The sequence below is a fragment of the Prunus dulcis genome, chromosome 3, assembly GCF_902201215.1.
Source record: "Prunus dulcis chromosome 3, ALMONDv2, whole genome shotgun sequence".
In the NCBI taxonomy this organism is placed as follows: domain Eukaryota; kingdom Viridiplantae; phylum Streptophyta; class Magnoliopsida; order Rosales; family Rosaceae; genus Prunus; species Prunus dulcis.
This window is the reverse complement of record NC_047652.1, coordinates 6,092,786-6,104,158: the sequence shown is the minus strand read 5'-3', so window position 1 is coordinate 6,104,158 and position 11,373 is coordinate 6,092,786. Positions and strand designations below refer to the sequence as shown.

The 11,373-nt window shown below is 37.1% G+C and overlaps 1 protein-coding gene and 1 long non-coding RNA gene across 2 annotated transcripts; one reads left to right on the top strand and one right to left on the bottom strand.

Annotated features, from left to right (window-relative positions):
* Window positions 1–452: 452 nt before the first annotated feature.
* LOC117621622 (myb-related protein 306-like) lies at window positions 453–5,791 on the top strand. Its single transcript, XM_034352190.1, has 4 exons — window positions 453–591; window positions 841–970; window positions 2,055–2,604; window positions 5,348–5,791. The coding sequence occupies exons 1-4, from the start codon at window positions 453–455 to the stop codon at window positions 5,789–5,791; spliced, it is 1,263 nt and encodes a 420-aa protein (XP_034208081.1).
* A 3,484-nt stretch (window positions 5,792–9,275) lies between these two features.
* Window positions 9,276–10,038, bottom strand: LOC117622825. The gene is made up of 2 exons (XR_004585038.1): window positions 9,850–10,038; window positions 9,276–9,529 (listed from the first exon to the last, which is right to left on the bottom strand). It is a non-coding gene; the product is annotated as an uncharacterized LOC117622825 (long non-coding RNA).
* Between the last annotated feature and the right edge of the window lie 1,335 nt (window positions 10,039–11,373).

Below are 11,373 nucleotides of genomic sequence, written 5' to 3'. Positions count from 1 at the left end.
TATTTATTAATTTTCCCATTTTTTTAATATAATTTTTTAATTAAACAAGTAATTACATTTGGTAAAAAGGCTAAAATAGTCCTATCATGTCATCAAAACTAACAAAGTTATTAATGGAAATAACGGCGGGGGTAAAGTAGAACACGAAATCACGGTCAAAGGGTTTAAGTAGGTCACTTTAACTTTAGGAGGTAAAATGAGATTTACCCGAAGTTTCAGGAGGCATTAATCAAGTTTTCAATATAAATAGTGATGGAATGAGCCCATTCTCGCTTGAAGCGATCAAATTCCTTCTGTCTAATCTGGGTAGTCTGTGCCTATCTTATCACTCTCAATCTTCACACTAATGCTTTCACTGATTTAAGCTCAAACAAATACTTCACGTACGTATCAAACACGATACTCATTGAAGTTCCTTTTTTCTCTCTTCTTAACTACTCTTTTAGAGAGACATGGGAAAGTCTACTCATGACTGTGTTGCGTCGTCCGGCGTGAAGAAAGGTCCATGGACTCCGGCGGAGGACCAAAAGCTCTTAGCTTTCGTTCAAAAACATGGTCATGGAAATTGGCAATCCTTGCCTCAGAAAGCTGGTCAATTTCTATAACTAACTCTTCTTTCATAGCTTTCCAATCATTTACAATTTCTCAGCCTGTTTTGGGTAACATATATTTCTTTTTACGGGAGTTTTGGGTAACATATTTGTTAGCTCATATTTGGACACAGTCGATACGTTATTGTTTTGTTTTGGGGTCTGAAGTCAATAAATGTTAAGACTAGGGTTTTTTTGGAACTTGGACTGTTTTAAAAATAAATAAATAAAACATATATAATGATAATAGGTCTTCAAAGATGCGGCAAGAGCTGCAGGCTAAGATGGAGAAACTACCTACGACCTGATATTAAGAGGGGAAATTTCAGTTTGCTGGAAGACCAAACCATCATTCAACTTCATGCTCTTTTAGGCAACAGGCAAGTACATCACATGCAATATTTTGATTTATACGCATATATGCATTTTAGATAGTACTCTCATGTTTCATCCCAACTACTTGGAATTCTCTCTTATTTTTCTTTCTGCCAAACTTTATCATAATATACTATCTACTAGAGAGTGTTTAGCCATTTTGATCGATGTATTGTCATGAGGTGGAGTATGGTTTCCTGAGTCTTGGGGTTTTGGAATATATTTATGCATGCACGGTGTCAAGCTCGATCTCCTCACCATGTAGCGCGTTCTCCTCAACTATAGGGTCGAGGAGAACATACTTGACACCATGCATACATAAATATACCCCGAAAGCCCAAGACTCAAGAAACCATACTCCATCTCATGAAGATATGTCGATCAAAATGGCTATAAGGAGACTCCCTGTAATTTCTTATAAAACCTAGACAAACCTAGTGGTTTATTAATGAAAGTTCAACACATGTCATCACAAGCCGAGCAGTGGCGGAGCCACCTATGGACCACGGTGGGCCCAGGCCCCCTCTCCTATTTTTTTTATTTTAAAATATTTTTACTTATATATGTGTATATATTTGATGCTTTTTGAACCTCAACCCAGTAAAATTTGTGACCCCAATTGATGTCATGGAGCTTTTTATGAATTTCTAGCTTTGCTATTGAACTCGAGGTGTTACTATTACATACTATACCAATTTACATTACCTAATACCGTACACTAATCTATAATCAAGAATATAATATCGACTAAGTACTAGGTATATGAGAAATTTGAACTGTATCAAACAATCTCTATATATTATACATAACACTTCTATATGCATATGTGTACACATTATATGTATGTTTGGGATGTACTGCTCTTTTGTTAGGATAATTTTGGATATTTTTTTTTATTTTATAAAAAAACTCACTTTAATTATGATACTGATATTGTAAATTGGTACTCAATACCACTATCGGATCTATGTTGTACTATTAAAAATAAATATTAAATAAATAAATTTAAATTTAAAATTTTTAAAAAAAAAAAAAAAAAAACTCACTTTAATTATGATACTGATATTGTGTTCCATGTATATGAGCTAGGTGGTCGGCTATTACTGCGCACTTACCAAAGAGAACAGACAATGAGGTCAAGAACTACTGGCACTCTCGTCTCAAGAAACGACTGGCCTTGAAAGGCTATGACCCTGTAACCCACAAGCCTAAGACTACCATCTTTGGCTTCGCCAATGGTTCAACTGATGACCCAAAGACCGGCTCAAACCTCAACCACATAGCTCAGTGGGAAAGTGCCAGGCTTCAAGCAGAAGCCAGATTTGTGAGAGATTCAGAATTACACAAACAAGCTTATCATCCTTATAACAATAATGATATTTCTGCTGCCTCATCAATATTATTAGGTCATAATAAGGACTTTGGGCCGACTGATCAATTATTTGGACAAAACGCACCGCAATGCCTCGACATATTGAGAGCCTGGGAAAGCATCTTAATGTCAAATCACTCAAAAGCTGCAGGCGGCCAAGATCATGTTAATTCATTTGGTAATCATCTTGCCGGTGATTTCGAGCCTCCGATAATATCTGCAATATCAAGCAATGGATCATTGATGGATTGTTTCTTTCATGAACCAGTAGGGCAATGTTTTGATGAAAATTATGGCACTAGTATCACTGAACCATTCGCGACAGTCCACCACAAAAATAATGGAGCATGCTTGGAGGACTTTGGACTTTGGGAAATAATCATGCAAGGGAAAAAAGATTGTCCGATATCGGGAATTAGTATGTAGAACTAGGTATTGTAAATTGGTACTCAATACCACTATCGGATCTATGTTGTACTATTAAAAATTGCATCCCAAAACGGATCTCTGTTGTAGCTTGGTAACAAGCAATAAAATTTGATTTCTCTCTTATCTTTATGTGATAGCAGTATATGGTTAAATATGTTGACGTGAGTTAACCTAACAAATCACTGAGATTTATTTCCTCAATTCATTAGGTGATTTATTTCATTTTCAGTATAGTAGACAATTCTTGTACAATTAAGAGATATTCTCCAATTTGATTCATGTATCCATTTCCTTGTAAAGCACACTTGTAAACCCATATATTCCTCCTTACGCAGAAGAATACAATCATCCAAACATTCAAACCATATTCTTATTCTTAGCATCGCATCAAAGCGGTCGCCCTACCCGAGTCATTAGGAATGAGACCAACTATGCGATATCGTCTCAAGTCAGGAAGATGCAGATCGTTGCACGTGAAAAAATTGGGATACCTAATCAGTGCCATTCTGAAACCTGCTGAGACATCTCCAACCTACCACAAACGGTGTACGGAGAACTTTCGGGTCAAGGGATGGCTAATCGAATCCATGACTCCCGAATTAATGGGTCGTTTCATCCGGCTAATTACCGCCAAAGAAATATAGGATGCTGTCAAAAAGACCTACTATGATGGCATAGATGAATCTTACATTTTTTATTGGAACAAATGGGCATTCACTATCAAGCAGAATGGTGCACCCGTTCATACATACTACAGCCAGTTGTAGGGAATCTTTCAAGAAATTGACCATCAAAGTCCTATCTTCATGCACTGTCGCCAACTTTACTGCACGCAAATAAAAATTGATCGTCTCCCCATCCACCATTTCCTTGTAGGCATTGACCTTGAGTTTGATCGAGTTTGAGGGGAAATACAGCATAAAGATCCGAAACTGGACCTTGATAGCACTTTTTGTTTATGTTCATAGAAATGCTCAACAAAGAATGTCTATGAATGGTGCTCAAGAAACATATGCCATGGTGGTGCAATGTCAAAAGAGGTCGCACACTTCTACAGGTGGATCTTCTCATAATAAGGCCTTGGGATCCCGTCCAAAGAAGAAGCGCACCCACTGTAAAGGATACAAACGTACCTGTGCTCGCTGTTACTAGTTGATTAGGTACGGTGATTGGTGGGACCATTCTAAAGCTCCTCGAAAGAATATGAGCAAATTACTGCACACATCTTCAGAAACAGATCTTTTAAATCTTGTTTTGGCTACATTGGCTTCCGCAACTGCCTCTATAGCCACAACATGTACCAAATGTATGTTTTAAATACTTCATCTAGAAAACATACATGAGTCATTGACTCAGGAGCGACTGACCATATAACATTCGATTCTGGATAAATTATCTCTCATATACCATCTCCTCAGTCGGTGGTGTCTAATGCTAATGAAATCCCAACCCTCCAGAAAGGTTCTCTATCTCTCTTTAAGGCACTCAATTTGGATTCTATGTTAATTGTTCTGTTCTTGAACCATAATCTATTATAGGTTGCTCACACTACTACGACTTTAGACTGTACTGTAACCTTTTGGCCAACTCATTGCGTTTTCCAGGATATCCTCAGCAGCAAGACAATTGGTTGTGGTACTAGGAAGGGCAGACTCTATTACTTGGACTTGGCGTACCAGCAACCCTGCAAATTGCCCCACTGAATCCTATCCTAGAAGATGTGCAAGAGGTCAACGACGTACCAGCAACCCTATCAAGCTCCTCCCACACAACACGAAGATCCTTCTATTAAGGAGATGTTATCTCAACTCTTGAAGAAATCATATAGATATGAACAAGAGGTTGCATCACTTAAACAAAGTCAATTAGTGTTGGAAAAGAGTCAATCCAAATTTGAGGTTCAGTTGGGACACATAGCTACTACTCTAAACAGATTGGAGAGAGAACAAGGTCAATTTCCAAGCCAAATATAAGCTAATCCAAGGAATCATGAGCAGGTTCAAGCTATTACCACTTTGAGAAGTGGAAAAGTGATTGATAATAAGATTGGAAATCCAGAGATCGATGATAAAGCATAAGATGAAGGCATGATAGAAACAGGGCAACAATTTCACAAGAAATTTGGGGGCTCTTTGAAATTTGAAAGTGACGCCACTCCTATTGACAAGGTTACCGAATCTTTGCAACATGTCCCTCATACTCCAAACACAGCAGCTCACGGTCCTCTTCTTTTCCCTTAACGTGACAAACATGCCAGAAAAGAGAAAAATAAGGGAGACATTATGGAGCAATTTAAGAAGGTGCAAATTAATATTCCTCTGCTAGACGCAATCATACAGATCCCTTCCTATGCAAAGTTTTTAAAGGATATTTGCACCAACAAAATGAGGTTTGAAGAGCATGAACAAGTGATGTTATCTAAAAATGTGAGCGCTGTGCTTCAAAGAAAGTTGCCATCCAAGCTCCATGATCTTGGAAGCTTTACAATCCCATGCACTATTGGAAAAAGAAAATTTGACAAAGCATTGCTTGATTTGGGAGCAAGTCTGTATATGAACAACTTGGGTTGGGGGAACTAAAGTGTGTCTTGATCTCTTTGCAATTCGCGGATCGTTCTGTGAAGTACCCAAGAGGCATTGTTGAAGATGTACTTATCCATGTTGATCAACTTATCCTCCCTGCTGACTTCGTCGTCTTGGATATGAAGGAAGTTAAAATTTCGGGTCGTAAACTCCCTCTCATCCTTGGTAGACCCTTCATGGCTACTGTAGGTATGAAAATTGATGTTAAATCTGGTTTACTGACCATGAATGTGCAAGATACAACTATAAATTTTCAGGTCTTTGAAGCTTTGAAAAGACCCTTCGATCCTTATGATTGTTTTCACATCGAGGTTGTGGATCAAATTATAGAGAAGACATTCATTGAATCAAACTGCACATATCCTATAGAGAATATTGATACTTTGACGGCACAAACCAAGACTATTGAGGTGATGTACCTCGATGACCCCCCAGATATGTGAAGATCGTTGAGTCTGGCTAAAGACTTTAAATTTAGCGCTTCTTGGGAGGCAACCCATCTTTTGGATGCATGATGATGATGAGAGGATCTTGGCGTTTGAAGCACTTCCTACTCGAGATTATATGCCCAGGGAGCTCTAAACCTTACTCCTTACTCTTTATTTTCTTGTTTTAATTTTTTTCCCTTTACTTGATTCATTGCATGCATTTTGATTCTTTTTACATTGAGGACAATGTTTCATTTAAGTTTGGGGGGAATGATTTGCTTTATTGCTTGTTTTTGTGTTTTGCAAAATTTTTAATGTCTGAAAACGTAGGGTTTTCGTTTTGTTTAAAACTGTTCTGGTCAGTAATTTAGTCACGTGACCCCCCTTTTACTGACCAAAATACGTGTTTTAATGACCAAATTGTAAGCCCTTTTATGATCAAAGTTGCAGTCACTAATAGCTTTTCGTTAGTGACCAAACGAAGGAAATCACTATTCTTGGTTGTAGTGACCAATACTTGTGGTTGGTCACTAAATAGAATTTGTGACAAATTTCTAGTGACCAGCCAGTGACCACCAATATTTGAACACTAGTAGTATTCAGTGACCAAAATTGATACTTTTTGTGACCAATTTGCCGGCCAGTAATAAACGTATTTCTTCTTGTGAGGTTAGCACAATCCAAGGTGTTACAATACAACACCTGGTACCGGATGCTAATCAATAGTAGACAAGATTAAAATTTCGACTACGTACCAGGTGTTTGATAAAATTTGAACTGGTACAGACAATCTTAACAGTTCTATTAATCAAGAACAAAACTCGTGGGTTCGAGTTCCGGAAACAGCCTCTACAAAAACAGGGGTATGGCTGCATACATCCTGCTCTCCTCGAAGTCAAACCCGACATTACAGGAGCCTCATGCAGTGGGCTGTCTTTATTTCTTTAACATAGACATACATATATACAGAACGCATGTACATGCAAGAGAGAGAGGAGAGAAAGAAGGGAGAGGAACTTGTGGATATTGCAAATTTATTTTGATACTTTCAAGAGAGACAGGAACATAACCAAGGGGAGATTTCTGGGATTATACGAACTAGAAGAAAGAAGATAAAGCGTGCAGTATTTAAATTTAAATCATATGATCTGAACTGTATTGCTAGGACAATGACCCTTTTTGTCTTCCGCAAAAATTACACACACGTTGTCAGTGCAAACATTGGTTTCCTATATAGCTGAACACTTCATGCATCTTTGTATAAAGTAAATATATACACATATAATAGAATGGAAAAAATAGGAAAAATCAGCAAATCAAAGCATAGAGGATTTCACATTACTCTTTGCCTGATGGTTAGAAAGTAGCAGAGGTTCGTCTCTTATAGATCTCAAATATTTATGAAAATCTATGGTTAACCATCAAAAACCAGATTATTCTGATGTAGATCACATTCTGCCCCTATTTTCATTCAAAGGTTAGCAAAGAGCATGCCAATTTACCTAGTTTCTTGTCCTTAGGGAGACAAAGAGTTCACTAGGAATCACAACTCGCAGACCTTGACTCTCAACTGCTAAACATGTAAAAATTGATTACTTAATGACACTAAATACTTTTTCACAAAATTAATCCCAATTAATCAAGAGGAAATTTGTCATGCAGAAACAGGGTTCTCCTTTTAGGACCGACTACAACAAGCTCGCCGACTCCCCATTCGTCTTAAGGCATGGACCCTAATCAATACGAGAAATACAAAAGCATACTAGGCATGCAGGTAGAACATACATTGATTTTGAGGAATGAAATTTTCAATCCTTCATGTTTTACTTTCAAACAAGATAACATAAGGCTGAAGGAAAAGACTTATGTTGCTGGATTCAATCTTTTTATTTATTCTTAACGAGTTGTCATCCAGATATATGGTACAACAGAAAGTTGAATACAGCTATCCTACTCAATGAAACCAACGAGGTCTGCAAGGTTCACATTTAAGCAATACCCGCTCCGTGTGGTGAACTCAGGGTTACTTCTGAAATAATGACTAGAAAAGCCTATCTTCTTAAGGAGTTTTAGTTATACTGCAGTGAATCATCTCATCTAAAATCAATTAAAATCACACAAAAAAGTAAGCAAAAGACTATTATAAACTAGGTATAGTGCTATTCTCCCACGCTTATGTCAACTATCTAATTCTAAATCAAGTTCTGAGATACATAAAACCTTTTGGGCCTAAATCATCATGTATCGGTGCTTCACTGAACACTATTACACAAACTTCAGAAGAAAAAACTAGTGTTGTTGTTCCAGCATCAAACCCAAAATACTTTTAGATTGTGCCCGTCAAATGTCTACTATAAAGGACTTCAAAGGAGGCGATTACAACCCAAGGCAGAGATTAGAAAGCTAAAGCTGCTAGCTAGAGGGCTCTCAGCTGGGTGTCGTTACCTAGGCCAACCATCAGAGATCAAGGACAGCCATTTATTAGGATTTAATTGGCAAAAGCACAGTAAGACAACATGTTTTGAAGTTCGTGTAGCATACTGTTGAAAAACCAAAATTAGTGCACTAATTTAATGGGATTTCTCATCATAATTCTATCTGACCAGGCAGCTAGCAATTATACAACACTTGGAATTCCCCTAAGCTTAAAAGTTGTTTAATAACCTTTGTGTGACAGTGTAACAGCCATAATTGGGTTGTAGGTTTTGAATCCATAGATTTCTACAAATTGAGGCTACAAAGCAATTCCATATCAGATGATACTACATGATTCGATTACCATATCAGTTATATTCATTAATGGCGGACAATTAACAGATTGACTAATCAGTCATAACCTAGTTGAATCAAATCTACCCAAAAAATAACAAAAGGAAACCTGTCGAACCGGGATATGGATGACAACTCGTTAAGAATAAATAATAAGATTGAATCCAGCAACAAAAATGGAATCACCAGGATTGCAAATTTTTAAGAAAATCTGGGTTTGGGAATCACGAGGGTGCCAAACTGAAGAAAACTTATAGTTCATGGATATGCGGTTTATGGGTGATTGCCCTAAGACTTTGCACCCAACAACGGAATAGTTCATGGGGGTTTCCCTCGTTACCTGAAAAAAATAAAAAGATCCTAAGTTCAAGCTCACCTCTAGCAAGTCTACCATACTTGTAAATGTGAAGGAAACCATCAAGATCTATCTAGAACAAATAATATTCAGGTACTATTTATTTCCCAAGACCTTCCAATTACTGAACTTATAGAATTACATTTCTTTTATACAGAACTAGCTCCAACTTACTTCTAAGAGGATGAATTTTTCAACATATTAGCAGAGATTCAGACAAACTGCCAACAAAAAGTACTTGATCCAAATGATGTAACCTTTAACAAAGTCCAGCTAGGGTTCCATACAGATAAAGCAGTTCCTATATCTTAGAGCACAAATTAAGCATTTTTACCAGGGAATACAACTTTGCTGAAACAATAATAACAACACTAATAAATAAAAATACTGGACATATTTATATATATTCCTTGGCATATATGTGTTCGCGTAAAGTATTTCTCCAGAATACTTCACCTAAAGAAGCTTTCCAATATTTTGCACCGACACTTTTTGGACAATCACCAAATTCAGTAAACACTTTACACTAACAAGAGACCAAAAATTTACAACAATAATCAGCACACGCCAAGTCAAGAGCCCATCCCTTAAAAGCTACTGCCCTTATTTCGGCATCCATAAATTACTGCCTGCATTGAATTAGAAATTAATTTGCAAACAAAAACAAAAGCATAAAAAGCCCAACCCTTGAAAGCAAGCAATTTCAGACAAAGTTCTACCACATAGCACTAACAAACAGCAAAAAATTGAAGCAAATTAAGAAAAAACAGAGCTAAAATCATACCAACCCCAGCACCCAAAAACCAAAAAGAAACAAAATACCCTTGAATTAGAAGCAAACATAAAGCTACAAGAACAGTTAATAGCATGCAAATAGGGCTGGTTGGTACCAAAAATAAACAAATAAAATTTGGTTGAGTAAACAAAAAGAGTGTTAGAGAGAAGAGACCTTCGTCTTCCAAGCAGGAGGAGCTGAGAGCTCTACAGAAACCCCATCCACTTTGCCATCCATGTCTGCAACTGCAACCCGCAGAGAATTCACACACACACACAGCCAAAACACCCCAACCCCAAGCTCTCCCCCTCTCTCTCTCTCTGTGTAGAAGGCCCGTGCTTGTGCTGTTTGTGCGCGTGTGGGCTAAAGGAGTGTTAACGAAACCGTTGGGAGCTTTTTTCTGTTTAAAAAAAAAAAAAAAAAAATCTTTTCACTGTTAAATAAAACCGTCACAAAATTTATCAAGAAAACAATCACGAATTAGCTCCACCCCTAGGAGCGTGCTTTTTTTTATTAATGCCTGTCTAATCATTCAATTAAAAGCTAATTTTGCGTCGTAATCATTTTTTAATCTCTTTTTTCTTGGGATAAATATGATAATTTTATTATGTATTTTTATTTTCAATAATAGTGACGAGGGTCGTCTTGTCACGTGTGCGTGAAACTCTCACCAATGATGTTTTTTAAACCATCCAACCCGTCACCCGCCCATGCTTTCACTTCTAGAAGTTCCCCTTTACTCAAACCAGACAAAATTTAGCACATTTAAATATTATTTTTGTTAAAATTTTATATATATATATATATATATATATATTTTAATAATAAAAAACCCAGCAAATTGGGAGATGAGAATAGAATCCCCATGTTTTCATCTAAGGGTCCTCAACTACTCACCCATTTAATTTTTTTTGTCACAATTTCTGATTTATTTATGATTTCAATTATCATAGAGTTTCATCTGACGGTCCTCAACCTACCTACCTACTTGTGTACTATTTTCTGGATAAATATGATTTAGTTCAATAAAAGAAATGGGCTACAATATAAGGCCCACATTATCACCAATCACTGGAGAACCCAAAGTCCAATGGATTAGTGTCTTTCCATTTTTGGCCCAAGTGAAGAGGGTAGGCACAAGAATTCGATAATGAGGGCCTTATATATGGCCCTTAGGTGAGGCCCTATCTCTCAATCGTTGGATCGAATTGATTAGTCGTTGGATTGAATTAGTTAGTGAAGGGAATGTTGTGGGAATGGTGTTGTGTAGAGATTTCTAAAAACTCTACAACCAAACTTTGAGAGTATAAATCACTTAGCAAGCCATATCTAATATGAAATCAAAATAAGAGGGGAAGCATTAAATAAACTAGGGATTCAAGCAAGTATCATTTAGTCCCAATCTTTATAAGTCTATGAAAGTGTGCACCAAAAACTCTCTAAATCATATTTGAGAGAAAGATAAGATGTTCATACCCTTGAAGCGAATCTTGAAACCAAGAATGGGGTTCAAGTAGAAGGAGTGGTCCCTTTGTTGTTGGCTCTCCCTTTAATGTTGACTCTCCACCTTGTAGCTCCCTAAATAAGTACAAAGATATGCATCTCCCCAAAGCTCTTCACCAAGGATTGAATAGGATGAGAGAATGAGTAGACAACAAGTGAAGAGTGATGCTAGCACCCTTACTTGATGTGATAGAT